This window comes from Erpetoichthys calabaricus, chromosome 13, assembly GCF_900747795.2.
Source record: "Erpetoichthys calabaricus chromosome 13, fErpCal1.3, whole genome shotgun sequence".
NCBI classification, from domain to species: Eukaryota; Metazoa; Chordata; class Cladistia; order Polypteriformes; family Polypteridae; genus Erpetoichthys; species Erpetoichthys calabaricus.
The window spans coordinates 3,518,679-3,536,817 of record NC_041406.2 but is presented as its reverse complement, the minus strand read 5'-3'; the positions used below and the strand labels follow the sequence as shown (position 1 = coordinate 3,536,817).

The 18,139-nt window shown below is 41.9% G+C and overlaps 1 protein-coding gene across 1 annotated transcript in view; it reads right to left on the bottom strand.

Moving 5' to 3' along the window:
• Positions 1-18,139, bottom strand: part of LOC114664078 (collagen alpha-6(VI) chain-like) — a 353,886-nt gene that overhangs the window by 33,980 nt on the left and 301,767 nt on the right. Inside the window, exons 36-38 of the mRNA XM_051936115.1 lie at positions 17,767-17,863; positions 11,266-11,940; positions 139-241 (exon numbers count right to left, since the gene is read on the bottom strand). Coding sequence (XP_051792075.1) covers positions 139-241; positions 11,266-11,940; positions 17,767-17,863 — 875 coding nt within the window. The remainder of the gene's footprint in view (positions 1-138; positions 242-11,265; positions 11,941-17,766; positions 17,864-18,139) is intronic.

Below are 18,139 nucleotides of genomic sequence, written 5' to 3'. Positions count from 1 at the left end.
GCTACAGTAATACAACTCAACAAATGAAACAAAGCTAAACTGCACGTTATTTACTGACCAATCAGCATGCAGTATAATCAGATGTTCATTTGGGTGGCTTAAGGTGAGCTCAGTGCGGACCCTCAGATTTTGACGTACCTGCTGACTGGTCCGGAGCGTAACGCGTCTCCTAGTGCTGGTCCTGCAGCCACTCCTTCACATTGTCTCTGAAGAACCGCAGGAGGATATCTGGTCAGTCCACCTATGGTCAAAATGGAAGATCTTCAGTCAGGGGGTACAAGTTCAATAAAATTTAATAAATAAATGAACAAGTCTCTTAAATATATATGGCTCATATTAGAAGCATAGGAAATGATGGCCTTACTTTATCAGTCCAATCAGTGAAGTCATGGTAGCCACCATTTTGTGAAGTTGGCCACTGTGATGCTGTGTGCTGCTAGGCCTATGGTGTGGTATTGCGGGGTCTGTGGGAGTCACATAATTATTAGTTAAATAAAAAAGGAAGCACTTGGGATTTGGAGGGAGTGCAGGTGTGTGCTTGGTGGTGTGGCGGATGTTGATGTGGTGTTTGGCCCATCATGCATTCAATTGTAGATACATGCGGCTCAGTCGATGGCCTCCTTACTGCCCCGGAAACTGTAAACAGTGCCAGTGCACCTGCCGGTATAAAAGGGGAGCCTGAACTAAAACAGGGAGAGGAATACAAGAGAGAACAAGAACAAGAGAGATGAAAGAGCGAGACCGACGTTAAAAAAGAAAACGAAAGTAAAAGAGATGGCAGGATGGGGAGAGGAGACAGGCAGTCGGGAAAGTGAGTCTCAGGAGACGAGCTCAAGATGGGGCTGAGGGTCAGTCCTAACTCTCCAGGAGGGCTCAGCGGGAGACGAGGGAGCAAAGTTCGGCACGGTCCCTCATGGAGGTCAAAGGACTGGCAGTGAGGACCCCGAGATCAATTAAAGGGTTTACTGCGCCTGTCAGGAGGATAACTATACGGGTGAGTTGAGGGGACGTTGTTTGTAGAAAGAAGCACTGTAGCCAGGGACTATTTGTCAAAAGGATGAATTGTGCCAGTGGGATTTTTAACCTCAGTTGTGCCCTCATTTTTCCGGCTCATCCCGGTCAGAGCTATTGACGGTTAAGGGTTTGAGAGCTGTCTGTCTATCAATGCTTTTCCTATCAGTTATATAGTGCCTTTCACATCTGTTCATCTTTGTGTTATAAAGTGTTCTTCATATCTATTTACCTATTATATAATGCCTTTCCTGTTAAATATATAGCATCTGTCTGTCTCTCTGTCTTTGTCTTATATGGTGCCTTTCATATCTATCTATCTATCTATCTATCTATCTATCTATCTATCTATCTAACCCTGCCTACTATACTAAAATTAAATTCTATTTGTCTATCTATCTATCTTGCCTACTATACTAAGATTAAAATCTATCTATCATATAGTGCCTTTATTATCTATTATATAGTGCCTTTCCTAATATCTATTTATCTATCTATCTTGCCTGTTATGCTAAGATTAAAATCTATCATATAGTGCCTTTATAATCTATTATATAGTGCCTTTCCTAATATCTATCTATCTATCTATCTATCTATCTATCTATCTATCTATCTATCTATCTATCTATCTATCTAACTAATCCTGCCTACTATACTAAAATTAAATTCTGTCTATCTATCTATCTTGCCTACTATACTAAGATTAAAATCTATCTATCATATAGTGCCTTTATTATCTATTATATAGTGCCTTTCCTAATATCTATTTATCTATCTATCTTGCCTGCTATGCTAAGATTAAAATCTATCATATAGTGCCTTTATTATCTATTATATAGTGCCTTTCCTAATATCTATTTATCTATCTATCTTGCCTGCTATGCTAAGATTAAAATCTATCATATAGTACCTTTATTATCTATTATATAGTGTCTTTCCTAATATCTATCTATCTAACCTACTATACTAAGATTAAAATCTATCTATCTATCTATCTTGCCTACTATACTAAGATTAAAGTCTATCTATCTATCTATCTATCTATCTATCTATCTATCTATCTATCTATCTATCTATCTATCTATCTATCTATCTATCTATCTATCTATCTATCTATCTATCTATCACATAGTGCCTTTCCTAATATCTATATATGTTATATAGTGCCTTTATCATCTATCTGTTATATAGTGCCTTTAATATCTATTATATAGTGCTTTTCCTAATATCTATCTATCTATCATATAGTGCCTTTATTATCTATTATATAGTGCCTTTCCTGATATCTGTCTATCTATCTATCTATCTATTATATAGTGCCTTTCCTAATATCTGTCTGACAGAAGATCCTTCCCGTTTGCACTGTTGGAGTGCAGACCCCAGCACAGAATCCCAGGACAGAACTGAGGGCTCATTCTACTGGCATTTGGGCTCAGGGCGCTCACCCTGCGTTTCTCACATGTGCCACGCGGTTTCTGCTTCATCCTCCTTCTTCACTGACTTTGTTAGGCTTGGGAAGTCAGCCAAGCAGGGTGTCTGCCAAAGAAGAAACTCCAGGCTACGTTTTAACAAGTAAAATTTGTCACACCTCACAGCCATCTGTTTCCTTTCAAAATATTACATAACGCGCACACAGATTTGATAAAGCGAGTTTTAAGGAGTGCTGGGATGTACATCACATTTCCTGGCAACGCTTCTATGTACACACAGACAGATGCTGGCGAGAAAAAAGAAGTTACATTAGAAAAGCAAAGAGAAAAATGATGATGGCAGTATCCAAACAGTGTCAGTATTAAGTTTTTCATTAAATTGAAAAATAGGATAATGAGTAACATGGACTTAGCATGTAGATGAATGCAATGAAAATGGGGATTGTCAAAGCACGTAAGTTAAATAAATCTACATCTTACGGGGAAGTCCACTGAGGGTTTGGGTGAAATCTACGAGTGACTCAGCGACTTAGCCATCCTCCTCTTTGCCCTCAACCACCTAACCTAGAAAAAGCAAGAGAGTCCAGCTGCAGACCTCCATCCAGAGCTCTGCTCCATTGACGAGCCAATCACATTGCCCACCTTCGATAATGAATAGCAGCCTCAGCATTACCCATCAGTCATCTGCATCTTTCCCAGTGCACCAATTTCAACTCACATTACAACAATCTACTGGACATGTTGTGTAGTAAGAAGTGTCACACAGTGCTGCAGGTCTTAGCCCCGCCTTTCTTAGAGTTTGTACTTTCTGAATCATGTGACATAAACACACACTCTGATTGGCTATTCAGTGGAGCTCCTGAACCGTCCTCAGAAAGAAGACACTGACTCCGCCTCCATCCCTCTCCCTGCCCCTTCCAGTTCAGGCAGCATAAAAGCCCATGGAAATAAGAGTTGGGCGACTGTTACAAGACTATCCACTGAGAGCTAGAACCTCTCTACACTTCTTTCCACATATTTTTCAAAAATCTCTGCACATTGGAGAAACTCGTAAAGGCTGGAAGCTTGTAAACACAAAAAGGGAGACCGGACTGATCCCGGTAAATATACAGTGGGCCAGTAAGCTTAATGCGCATCACAGGGAAATTAATGGAGGGAACAGTTAACGAGAAGATCGAGCAACACATCCCTGGGGTTACACTTCAGCCAGGGTTCCTCCCTTCTGGAATATCATTTGTGCTAAAATGAAATAAATAAAAAGGCAATCCTGAAATGAATAAACAGCGATACATATATATATAAATATAAATGAGTCAATGAATTGTGAACACATAATTGAATAAAAGCATTTGAGTTATTGTGAAAAACAAAGTCGTTATCATTTCACAATGCCCTTATTGTTAAAAAAATGTTTTTATTTTACGATGTGACTTTTCCAAATGGCTCTTTCAATGGCAGCACTTTTTATTTGCCAACGTCTCTTTCCATAAGCTTTTTGTCACTTGTCAATCAAGACAAAGACCACTGTCACGCACCCGCGCTTGGGGAGCCGCAGAACGACTCAGGGAGTAGCGGAAAACCCGGAAGCCATAAGGGATTGGCGGGCAACTAACCATTCTCTCCTTATTTTCCCTAGAAAGAAGGAAACGCCGACACCCTGAGCAAGCTCCCGTTCATCCTTCCCCTCCTATCTGATGACATCATGATTACTGGATCCACCTGCAACTCGTTACCCACACTCCCTCTGCTTATTCCGGCCCTCCCTATAAAGGTTCCCCCATCACACCAGCATGTGTTCAGTGATACTCGGTTGTATATTTCTGGACTGTTGTACCAATTTGCATACTGTACAGTATACGGGGCCGGAAAACCCCAAACCTTCTGTGCTGTATTCTCTTTATTTTACACCACCCAGCTTGGCCCATTCCCATTGGTCAGTCCTCTGCTGTCAATTACGTTTCCCTGATCGGCGGGCAGTAAGCTGCCAAAGGTCATCTTAGCGGCACAACTCGCATTCAAACTGGCAAACACGCCGAGGCAGCTGAACGGTGGGATGCTTCATTTGAACTCAAAGGGAGACGAGGCAGCTTACGGAGAGGAGGGCCTCAAGTTGGCAGCCTGGTGTTCAAAGAACAATCTGGCTCTGAACACCAGGAAAACCATTGTCAACTTTGGGAGGCACAGCACCGACTTAGCCCCCCTTTACATCAACGGTGAGTGTGTGGAGAGGGTCCATACCTTCCGGTTTCTCGCCGTCCTTATCTCCGCCGACATCTCCTGGACAGACAACATCACAGCAGTCATCAAGGAGGCTCAGCAACGGTTACACTTCCTGAGGGTCCTCAGAAAGCACAACCTGGACTCCAACCTGATACTGACCTTCTACCGCTCGTCCATCGAGAGCCTGCCTGACGTAGTGTATCACAGTATGGTACGGCAGACAGGGAGAGGCTTCAGAGAGTAGTAAAGGCAGCACAGAAGATCATTGGCTGCCCTCTCCGTCCTTGATGGACATTTACACCTCCCGCTGCCTCAGCAGAGCAAAAAGCATCATCAAGGACAGCTGCCACCCTGGCTCTGATCTGTTTGACCTGCTGCCCTCAGGGAGGCACTACAGGGGCATCACAACAAGAACAGACAGACTCAAGAACAGTTTTATCTCCCAAAAGCCATAACCATTCTAAACTCACACATGCACTGACTACACAGTCTAACACCCCAACCCCTGGACTTCCTTCTAGCCATCAACTGTGCGATATCCAATATCTAAATGATATTGATAATAACTGTGCAATATCTGTATACTGTACAATATCATTACTCTCAGGGTCCAACATCCACTACTCACTGCACATGATCAGCATTATTGTGCAATATTTAAATTATGTGCAATAACCCAATAGTGCAATAGTTATTCTTTCCATATGTATATACAGTGCATCCGTAAAGTATTCACATTTTGTTATGTTACAGCCTTATTCCAAAATGGATTAAATTAATTTTTTCCTCAGAATTCTACACACAACACCCCATAATAACAACGTGAAAAAAAGTTTGAGATTTTTGCAAATTTATTAAAAATAAAAAAACTGAGAAAGCACGTGTACATAAGTATTCACAGCCTTTGCCATGAAGCTCCAAATTGAGCTCAGGTGCATCCTGTTTCCCCTGATCATCCTTGAGATGTTTGTGCAGCTTCATTGGAGTCCACCTGTGGTAAATTCAGTTGACTGGACATGATTTGGAAAGGCACACACCTGTCTATAGAAGGTCCCACAGTTGACCGTTCATGTCAGAGCACAAACCAAGCATGAAATCAAAGGAATTGTCTGTAGACCTCCGAGACAGGATTGTCTCGAGGCACAAATCTGGGAAGGTTACAGAAAAATTTCTGCTGCTTTGAAGGTCCCAATGAGCACAGTGGCCTCCATCATCCTTAAGTGGAAGAAGTTCGAAACCACCAGGACTCTTCCTAGAGCTGGCCGGCCATCTAAACTGAGTGACTGGGGGAGAAGGACCTTAGTCAGGGAGGTGACCAAGAACCTGATGGTCACTCTGTCAGAGCTCCAGAGGTCCTCTGTGGAGAGAGGAGAACCTTCCAGAAGGACAACCTTCTCTGCAGCAATCCATCAATCAGGCCTGTATGGTAGAGTGGCCAGATGGAAGCCACTCCTTAGTAAAAGGCACATGGCAGCCACCTGGAGTTTGACAAAAGGCACCTGAAGGACTCTCAGACCATGAGAAAGAAAATTCTCTGGTCTGATGAGACAAAGATTGAACTCTTTGGTGTGAATGCCAGGCATCACGTTTGGAGGAAACCAGGCACCGCTCATCACCAGGCCAATACCATCCCTACAGTGAAGCATGGTGGTGGCAGCATCATGCTGTGGGGAACTGGGAGACCAGTCAGGATAAAGGGAAAGATGACTGCAGCAATGTACAGAGACATCCTGGATGAAAACCTGCTCCAGAGCGCTCTTGACCTCAGACTGGGGCGACGGTTCATCTTTCAGCAGGACAACGACCCTAAGCACACAGCCAAGATATCAAAGGAGTGGCTTCAGGACAACTCTGTGAATGTCCTTGAGTGGCCAGCTAGAGCCCAGACTTGAATCCGATTGAACATCTCTGGAGAGATCTTAAAATGGCTGTGCACCGACGCTTCCCATCCAACCTGATGGAGCTTGAGAGGTGCTGCAAAGAGGAATGGGCCAAACTGGCCAAGGATAGGTGTGCCAAGCTTGTGGCATCATATTCAACAAGACTTGAGGCTGGAATTGCTGCCAAAGGTGCATCGACAAGTATTGAGCAAAGGCTGGGAATACTTATGGACATGGGATTTCTCAGTTTTTTTATTTTTAATAAATTTGCAAAAACCTCAAGTAAACTTTTTTCATGTTGTCATTATGGGGTGTTGTGTGTAGAATTCTGAGGAAAAAAATGAATTGAATCCATTTTGGAATAAGGCTGTAACATAACAAAAGGTGGAAAAAGTGATGAAGCGCTGGGAATACTTACTGGATGCACTGTAGCGTCGCAGAACATTTTTGCAACTTTTTGCAACTTTTTGTACCATTTGTTTATTTGTTTATTTACTTGTTTTGTTCTACATATATATCTGCACTGAAGGAGCTGCTTTTAATCTCATTGTACATGTGTACAGTGACAATAAAAGGCATTCTATTCTATATGAGCCTATGAGATGAACTCTATCTAAACTTTTGCCAAACGTAATCTGTAGACTGTTGTTTAGACACAACTTAAAAATTGACCACATGTTTAGAAATAAAATTGAATTAAACATAAAAATTTAGTAACACGGCTTACACGTTATTAGAGTACGTGTCAAATGTCAACGTCATGTCCAAGTGCCAGTACTAGTAGACTAGTAGCTGCTCATTTACAATAGAATAAATGATAACCCAAGTTATAATGAAAACCTCACATGATTGAAATGTTCCATTAACTTAACGATAAATCATAAATGTTCCATCCTATAATGAAATATTCCTGTCCTGTGCTTTATAATTTTATTTCATCATACTAATAATCGCAGCTGAAAACCACTAATTATCGCTCACGCTGACAACCAGAGAACAATAAAATCCATAATACATAATCTAAACTAATTATTAGCACCGAAGAATTGAAATCCTGAATATGATATTGAATATGATATATCATAGATGCCTATTTTATTATACCTACTTCACTTTTATTGACATTTATCTAACTCTATATTTATTTTTCTAGTATCAGAATGTAGTTTTAAGTTAATTTGTTTTGGTTTTAATAGATGTATTTTTCATATTTTCGATTCTTGTTTTCTTTTTTTCACATCTTCGCGCCCCCTCCCCCTTTTTCTTACTTCGTGCCCCCGTAGGGGGGCCCGCCCCACAGATTGAGAACCACTGGACTACAATATGAAAGTGCTCTCAAATGCCAGGATGAGTGCCACACGCTTGTCTTTTTCTTAAATGTTTGATTTGAAATTCTAGACAGGAGATCACACAAACTGATCGAGTAGGCCGAGATTTGAACCCGGGTCTCTAAGACATCTGTGATAATCCCGGTGCCTTTCTGAAGTTATTTTTTTTCCACATAAAACATCCATAAAGTTGGTGGACTTGCCAGCCATCGTTTGACTTCTGTAGTCATTGTCATTTCTTGGACTTGAACCTCGATGCAGCTGTGGTGGCTGGCAAGGACGCCGGACATGTTTAATGTCAACAACTCAAATGTAACGTTTGTCCAGTTACCACAAGATTTTTCATTCCTGTTATTCTTTTTTTTAAGGCCAGATAGCCTACTGAGAGTGGAGCTCTGCTACAGACGCTGCTGCTGGAGAGCGCGAATCAGCAGGCTGGACAGACACCTGAAGAGGCTTTTCTGTCGCCATTGTGACATTTCCTTCAGCAGTCAATTTGAGCTGACCAGCTTTTATTGTCATTTGTGTTACACCCGGGCATGAGGCCATATAAGTGCCAGGGTGGCATTGGCCTAACCAGAAAGGCAGCTGGTGTCATGTTTAAACCAGAGTCAAAGCTAGGGTCCCAGTTAGGTTTATTTTGTTCATTTTTACTTTCTCTTATACAAAGTATTGTAATCGTCCAAAAATTTAATGTTGAGATTTTGATGAATCTCAACGTTTCAGACCTCTCAGAGTCCGAAAATACTACTTTTGAAATTATGTCTTTCCATCTATATGCTTCCCCTTGGTGACATCATTTGCAAATATGGTGTTCATTTTCATTGTTACGCTGACGATTTACAGCTCATCTATACTGTACTAGCAAAATACCCGCGCCTCGCAGGGGAGATGTTGTGTGTTAAAGAATACACAGAATATCCACAAGCTTGGACAATGTAGGATGCTGCTGTGCTGTAAGTAACTTCGTACTTAGGATGACCAATGCATGATTTCAGGGAGTGCACTCCATGGCTATGGGTTGCTGCATAATGTAGGCACACAGACTGGGACCATTCCCTGTATCAGATGTTTTGGTCAGGCACGTGAGGTTTGAGGCTCTGTTCAGGTAAGCAATACCACCTCAGGTCGAAATGGGGCACACTTGTTAATGCAACAGTCAAAATCTTCAACTGAAGCAGGAAGCAAGAAGAACCAAGTCACCAAGAAGACCATGTGTGAATAAGTCTTAGCTGCAGCAATATAACCTTAAGAGACTGAACACCTAAAGACACTAAAACGTCCCGGTTGTATGGCATCATATTTATCTGCTTTTGGCACATTAAAAACGTTACTACACTGACTGAATGAAGAATTTGAACCTGTGACCACTTGCCTTGTTGGTCTGTCTTGCCTCCTGGGGTCTAGAGGTAAGGGGAGATATAAACATGGAGATGGAATTGCAGTTGTAATCAGCTGTGGGAGAAGTCGGACGGGAGTCCCAGCTGTAAGCCCTCTCCTTCTCAGCCAGGTGAGCACAGGGATAAGAGTTTAGGAATTGGAGGACATGTCTGGGGGTCTACATAACAAATTTAGGATAAGGTCACCCTAAAAACCCTTCCACAAAAAAAATAGTTGTGATAATAATAGGAATTAATAACAATTCATTAATTAATTTAGCACTTTTCTGACTACTTAAAGCAGTTTTTCATAATAAGTGGCGAGCCACCAAAATTTAGATGCGACGGCAGCCATTTTGTATCAGTATACATACCACACATTAGCTGTTAGGTGGTAAAGGAGAGAGAGAGAGACAGAGACTGGCAATGATTGGGGGGGGGGGCAGAATGACTAGGCCATGATGGGCAGTTTAATCAGGACATCGGCATACACCCTACATTTAACGAAGGATGCCCAGGGATCTTTTAAAACTACACAGAGTCAGGACCTCTGGTTTATGTCGTCTGAAGGACCATTCATCTAAATCTCATCGGATGGTGCCATTTTCATAGCACAGTGTCCCCGTCACTACACTGGGACATTGAGATCCACATTCAGACCACAGGGTAAGCGCCCCCTGCTGGTCTCACCAAGACTTCTTCCATCTGCAGCCCAAGCTTTTCTTAGATGGTCTCCCATCCAAGTCCTGTAGTTAAGAGCTATAAAGAACTTTGTACTGACAGAGACACAGAACGGTCACGGCTGAGCTGGGATCATGATGGCTCAGCACATATATGTGTAACATTCAGCAAATGTAACAAATTGTTCTGCATTCTTGGACAAAGCATCAGAAGAAAAAAGGAACGAGTTAACGATTTTGTTGAATCTGAAGCAAAATATTCCATGATAAAAAATCAAACAATACAATACAATTTATTTTCTGTGTAGCCCAAAATCACACAAGGAGTGCCACAATGGACTTTAATAGGCCCTGTCTTTTGATAGCCCCCCAGCCTCGACTCTATCAGAAGACCAAGAAAAAACTCCAAAAAAAAAAAAAATTGGGAGTGCTCTCCTCTCGACCTTCTTGTATACTCCGATATGTGGGATGGATATTTGAGGAGTAAACTGCATGACAATGATTATCTTATTTATAAACATCTACGTGTGGAAGTGTGTAACTGTCTGTCTGTCCGACCCGGAAGTGCGAGGCTACAGCATGAAGCTCAAAGAAAGCGAATCTATTGCCAAAGTGAAACCACCGAGAAAAGAGAAACTCGCTTAGCTGCTAATACACAAGCGAGGAGAGCACATCGGCAAAATGAAACCTCCAAGGAAAGAGAAACTCAATTACACGTTGATAGACAATGGAGGTGAGCACATCGGCAAAACGAAACCTCTGAGGAGAGACAACCTCACTTAGCCGCTAATACACAACTGATGTGATTGATTGATTGAAGTGCCAGAATCCATGGTTTCTAGGGGCCCGGGCTTTTTACAGCATGGGCTTACACAGCTAGTATTTTTATATTATGTACATTAAAGAACCATCGACAACAAATCAAATCAAATTAATAATATACTCAACAATTATTATAAAAGTAAAGTTGAATAAATTGGACTCTGCAGTTACATGAATAATATAAAAAAAAAAATTGAGTATGTGTCCAGGTAAAGTACCACTTCTGGTTGATGGATTTGGCCCAGAAGTTACTACAGATCTACAATTTTGGTGTAACAACCACATGCCAAATTTCACCCATCTATCTCATTGCATTTTTTTGAGTTATCGAGTTTACACATACACATACTGTACACACACCCACGCACACACAGAGACAGACACACAGACATAATTCTAAAAAACACAAGTAACATTCCCAAAACTTCTCATCCCAGGACAGAAACGCTCAGTCCTAGAGAAAACTTACATCTTTTAGGTGTACTGTAGAATTCTGAGGTAAAAGCTGAACTTACTATTTAGAAGGCTGAAGAATGCTTGGGAAAACCTTTCGGCGTACTCAATTTCCGGGAGTTGCACTCGTCCCAAATAAACCACATGTTGACTCAGAGGATCGCTGGCGAGATCTTCAATTTGGGACGATGAGAATTTCCTCCCCACAGTCAAGACAAACATGGCCACTCCTTGACATTTCGCCACCAGTGCAGACTCGAGAAGCTTCTCTCTGTCCCATTCGCTCGTCTCTCCTCCGACGATGGCGAAGATGACTTTCAAACTCCTGGGCCTGGATTTATTCATAATGTTCTTCATCACCCAGTCAATGGCGTAGCCGACACTAGAAGATCCCCCGACTTGCCTCATTTTTTCTGAAATGTGCCTCTTCATCATATTCCTGTTGCGGTATTGCTCGAGGTCAAACTCCAGGGTGACTGGGGACTGGCCTTGTCTCGGTGCGTGGCTCAGGGGACTGTGTTGGACCAAAGCAATGCGAGCTCCTGCAGAAAATGGCCTTACTTGATCGCTGACGATGACATCATTCAGCACAGCATTCAGGAGCTCTTTAATCCCTTCATACTCATCTGTCCGTATGTTGCGTGAACCATCCACAACAAAAGTGAGGTCCATGTTTATTGGCTGTGGAACAGGAAGGAGATTGACTTGGCTGCATTCCTCCGATGGGGAGCACACATCTGCAATGTGAACAAACAGATTAACATTTCAGACTGTCCATCTCTGCTTGTGACTTTCAAAACCAACCTGACGACCCCACCTGCTGTAGCCTCAATTGGGTTGACCAGGTTGCCCTTAACACTAGAATCCCGGAAGCCTATGAAAAATCTTGTAATCCCAGCCCACCTTAAATTCCTTCACACCTCCCCATTAGTGTCTTTTGTTTTGTAAATGTGTTGATCAGCACAAGCTGCAATGAGCCTGCAATCCCACCCACCACCGTCGCAGCTCAAGTTGGAAAAAAAGTTCTTCCCGTCTTTTCCCATGAGGTGCCTGGTGTTGTACGGGGTAAATAATATCTTGTTATTTGGAACACATGCATTTCATGTTTGTTCTGTGTCTACAACAATCTGCATAAATGTAGGATGGCAGGAATGGAGGCAAGAAATGTTGTACACATAACTAAAACAGAAACTTTTTTCATGTTATAGTACTAATGACAAAATTTTGACATGAAATGTATAATGTGTGAAGACTGAAGTCCAAATATCAAATAAACATTTTCCCAAAATTTACAAGTATAACAACAATGGGACTTCAATGGGCTGTCGGTTTGCTGCTCACTATGCAAACCTATTTATGGCAAAAGTGGAGGAAGATTTTATGTCAATGTGCATCTTAAAACCAATGCTGTATTTCGGTTCCATAGATGACATCTTCATAATCTGGACTGACAGTGAGGAGGATCTCCTCCATTTTCATAATGAATTTAATTCTTTCCACCCCAACATAAAGCTGAAGCTGAATTATTCAAAAACAGAAGTCAGCTTCCTTTAACTGAAAGACAACCCCCTTGTAACTTCTGGTTTTCACAAACCGACAGACAGACGGGCCTACCTGAGAAGTGATAGCTTCCACCCTAAGCATATAAGGTGCTCCATTATTTTCAGCCAAGTCATACGATACAACTGTATCTGCTCAGACCTGACAGACCGGGATAAACAACTGCAGGAGCTTACACAAGATTTCTTCAGACAAGGTTAAACCCCTAAAACAGCAGACACTCAAATAAGAAGAGCTCCTGCCATACCCAGAGACCACCTTCTGGAATATAAAAACAAAGACAACAAGAACCGCATTCCCCTTGTTGTCAGCCATTACCCACATCTTGAAACACTTCGAAAAATTATAAAAGAACTTCAGCCAATGAATGCTACACAATGGCGAAACGCTGAAAAATGGATTTCCAGAACCTGGCATACAGACGACCGCCAAACCTGCAGAAACTAATTGTCCGAAGCAACAGAAAATGGCACAACTCCCTGCCTACAGAAAAGATGTAAAATGTGTGCTCACATTTATAATACAGACCACGTAGTTATACAACACTGGCCACTAGAACATTGCATAAAGGGCTCATTTTCCTGCAGATCATCTAATGTGGTCTCCCTCATTCTCTGTATGAAATGTCCTGACACTGCACTCTATGTGGGAGAAACTGGACAAACACTCCGCCAGAGAATGAATTTCCACAGGTGGCACATCAAGCCTGGCAACACAGGTGTTCCTATAGCAGCCCACTTCAACAGCCATGGACACTGTGAGGGGATCTTTAAAGTCACAGGGCTTAGGGGCAATTTCAGAACACAGCAAGAGAGAAAAGAAGGGAAAGTTAAACTCATGTGAAAATTGAAAATGTTACAACATGGTTTGAATAGAGACATGGGTCTTATGGCCTGATATGAGGATTGTTTATATCTCTCAGACTGACACAGACAACCTGTCTACAGACCCACATTGCATTGAAAAACTTATCAACAACTTCCAAAGACTTTGTTGGACAGTTATCTTATCCAAAGATCTTGACCATACATTGTTCTCCTCTCTTGCTTAATGAATCTTAACCTGGAGAGGTATATTCATTTTTTACATCTAAGATGTCTCACGTAAAGGTTTTCCAATATTGTTATTTGTCCTGGTGTCTATATAAACACAGGGAACTCCAGTCTCCGTATTACATCTCTGCCTGAAGAAGGGGCCGGAGTTGCCTTGAAAGCTTGCATATTGTAATCTTTCTAGTTAGCCAATAAAAGGTGTCATTTTGCTTGGTATGACATGACATTTGATGGACGATATGGATGGACTGGCATCCCAGTTGAGATGGATGGTGTTCTCTTACCCAGATGAGATGCCATCACAATGGATGGATGGATGGATGGATGGATGGGCATCCCTCCCACAATGACTGTTGCTCACTGCCTTGGACAGGAGTCCTCCATGGAAGGACAACATGGGATGGTGTTCCCTTACCCTGCCTGAGATGCCATCACAATGGAGGGATCTACATGGATAGATGGGCATCCATCTCATAATGACTGTTGCTTACTGGCTCGGATGGGAGGGGGCCACCATAGAAGGACAACGTTGGGATGGATGCCACTACTCCTGTCTCCCAAGATCAGGCGCTCCTCCAGGGAACTAGGTGGCAGTGTTCCTCTGGCATGGCTCAGGTTTGAACACCCACATCGCTGCATGCAAGTTGTAATTCTGGAGGTCAGCCCTGTTGGGTCTCTTGGGTGCCCCCTTGGAGGTCTGGCCTGACTGTTGCTTCTTGGGTCCAATGTTGTGGCACAGGAAATAATCCAGGGTCTAATATAAACCTCATCCAAGCAGGTGGGAGTCAGGAGAGGAGGAGGAGGAGGACACCACTCACCAGAGAGAAGTAGAAAAGAAAGAATTGTGAAGAAAACCAGTAAAGGTTATTGGCTCAAATAAATCAGAGACTGGTGGTCTGTGTGGTTGTGTCTGGGGTTTGGGGCTCTGGGATGCCCCCAGAGCCATACCCCCACCCCAACCCACGGGTCATGCTGTGTGAAGATGCCACATAACGCCTATCCACCATAATAAAAGGACAAGTGTTTGTGTGTCTGTCTTTGCATCCATCTGGTTGCTATGTCTCTGGTATCCAACAGATGGCGCATCACAAACATTAGTACCGCTTTTATGAATCCTGTACCAAATAGTTAATAACATCTGGATGGACACATTGTACACTGGGGCTGACGCTGATTACACAGATTTCAAACCATCTTAGATGGGTAGCACAGCTACTTTGCTTTATTTGCCTTTTTTCAGACTTTTTGGATATGACACAGGGATTTAGTCAGGGATCCCAACTCTCCATCTTTTCACTTTTCTAATACACTGGTCATCTGTGGGCTCTCTTTGCATCTCATTTTTGTTTGGCAGCTGGAAACAATTAAAGTTTCTAAATTTAAAACATTTTAAAAAGTCACTTGAAATAGGTTGGAACTCCACATTGGCCCTACAAGACCAGAGTTTGACTCCTGTGCAGTAACCCAATCCATGGCAGTTCACGGATTCCCAAGACGATTGACAGCCATAAATCAAAAAGCACAACACAAAATCAAACAAATCACCAGAACCAGATAATATTTATTCTCGAGTTCCTAAGGAGGTTAACGAGTACAGAAATAAACCCCTGACACCCATTTTTAGCAAGTCATAGAACACTGGGGAGATGCCAAAGAAGTGTTAAATGGCAAATATGATCCCGTTATATAAAAAGGGTGACAGGGCAGATCCAAGCAACTAACGTGCATCACAGGAAAATTAATGGAAGGAATTATTAAGGATAAGATTGAGCAACATCTGGCAAAGACAGGAGTTATTGTGAAAAGTCAGCATGGGGTCAAAAAAGGGAGGTCGTGTTTTAATAACATGCTGGAAATCTATGAGGAAGCAACAAAAAGGATATGATCAGAGTGGAGCAGATGAGATTATTTATCTTGACTTTCAGAAAGCATTTGATAAGGTGCCACACGAGAGGGTGGGCATCAAACTAAAAGAAGTGGGAGTTCAGGGTGTGGAGTGTAGATGGGTGAAGAATTGGCTCAGACACAGGAAGCAGAGGGTGATGGTGAGAGGAACCTCATCAGGATTGGCTGATGTTAAGAGTGGTGACCAGCAGGGGGCAGTGCTGGGGCCGCAGCTATTTTTAATATAGATAGATAGATAGATAGATAGATAGATAGATAGATAGATAGATAGATAGATAGATAGATAGATAGATAGATAGATAGATAGATAGATAGATAGATAGATAGATAGATAGATAGATAGATAGATACTTTATTAATCCCAGGGGGAAAAAATGATTTAGATTGGAATATAAGGAACAAGCTGGTGAAGTTTGCAGATAATACCAAGAGTAGGTGAATTAGCAGATAATTTAGAATCCACTATATCATCACAGAAGGACTTGGATAGCAGACAGGTTTGAGCAGATTTGTGGCAGATGAAATTTAATGTCAGTAAATGTAAAGAATTACACAAAAGAAGTAAAGATGTGAGGTTTGAATACACAATGGGCGGTCGGAAAATCGAGAGTCCACCATATAAGAAGGATTTAGGAGTCATAGTGGACTCTAAGCTATCGACTTCCAGACAGTGTCCAGAAGCCATGAAGAAGGTTAACAGAATGTCAGGTTATATAGCGCCTTGATGTGTGGAGTCCTCACAGGTGGCACAGTGGTAGTGCTGCTGCTATACAGTAAGGAGACTGTGGAAGATCGTGGGTTTGCTTCCCGGTTCCTCCCTGTGTGGATAGAGCCTTGAGTACTGAGAAAGCGCTATATAAATGTAATGAATTATTATTATTATTATTACAAGTCACAGGAGATTCTGCTCAAGCTTTATAACACACTGGTGAGACCTCATCTGGAGTCCAGTGTGCAGTTTTGGTTTCCAGACTACAAAAAGGACAAATCAGCACTAGAAAAGGTCCAGAGAAGAGCAACCAGGATGATTCAGGGCTACAGGGGAAGAATTATGAGGAACCTCATCAGGATTGGCTGATGTTAAGAGATGTGACCAGCAGGGGTCAGTGTTGGAGCCGCTGCTATTTTTAATATAAATAAATGAACAAGCTGGTGAAGTTTGCAGATGATACCAAGATCGTTGGATTGGCAGATAATTTGAAATCTGTTGAATCATCACAGATGGACTTGGACAGCAGACAGGCTTAGGCAGATTTGTGGCAGATGAAATTTAATGTAAGTAAATATAAAGTATTACACATAGGAAATAAAAATGTGAGGTTTGAATACACAATGGGCTGTCGGAAAATCGAGAGTACACCTTGTGAGAAGGATTTAGGAGTTGCAGTGGACATGGCAATATAAATTGCTAGACAGTGTTCCGAAGCCATTAATAAAAGGCAAAGTCTCAGGTTATATAGCGCCTTGATGTGTGGTGTACACGTCACAGGAGGTTCTACTCAACCTTTATAATGCACTGGTGAGACCTCATCTGGAGTTCTGGGTACAGTTTTGGGCCCACCAGACATAGCAGCACTAGAAAAAGGTCCAGAGACGAGCAACTAGGCTGATTCCAGGACTACAGGGAATGAGTTTTGAGGAAAAATTGAAAAAGCTGAGCCTTTACAGTTTAAGTAAAAGAAGATGAAGAGGAGACCTGACTGAAGTCTTTAAAATTATGAAGTGAATTAGTCCAATGGATTGAGACAGTGACTTTAAATTGAGTTCATCAAGAACATGGGGACAGAGTTGGAAACTTGTTAAGGGGAAATTTCACACAAACATTAGGAAGTTTTCCTTTAGACAGAGAACTACAGACACGTGGAATAAGCAACCAAGTAGTGTGGTGGACAGGAGGACTTTAGTGACCTTTAGAACTCAAATTGATGTTGTTATTTTAGAAGAATTAAGTGGAGAGGTCCGGCGAGCTTTGTTGCGCTGAATGGCCTGTACTCATCCAGATTGTTCTAGCAGTCTATATTACATTTTGAAAAACTGTATCCTTACCATAGCACACGGAACATCGTAGAATATACCGTAACTGCTCCTCTTGGTTCATTTGTCTTTCTAAAACTCGGACGAGAAAACTTCTAGTTTGGTCAGTCTGCAAAAAAAAAAAAATAAATTAATAAAAATTCCATTAATATTATTCCTCAGAAAACAGCATACTTCACCTTTATTTCAAACCTCAAAGACATCTTACTTCATGTTTCAGTTACTTAGAGGTTAGTGCTGCTGTCTCACAGCCCAAGGAGACCAGCTTCAAATTCAAGGGCTGCTGGGAGTTGAAGTCCATACTGAGTAGTGCTACTTCATGTTTGTTTTGAGGTTGAGAGGTGTTTTTTGCTGATTTGGCACACAAACATTTTGCACCCATGTC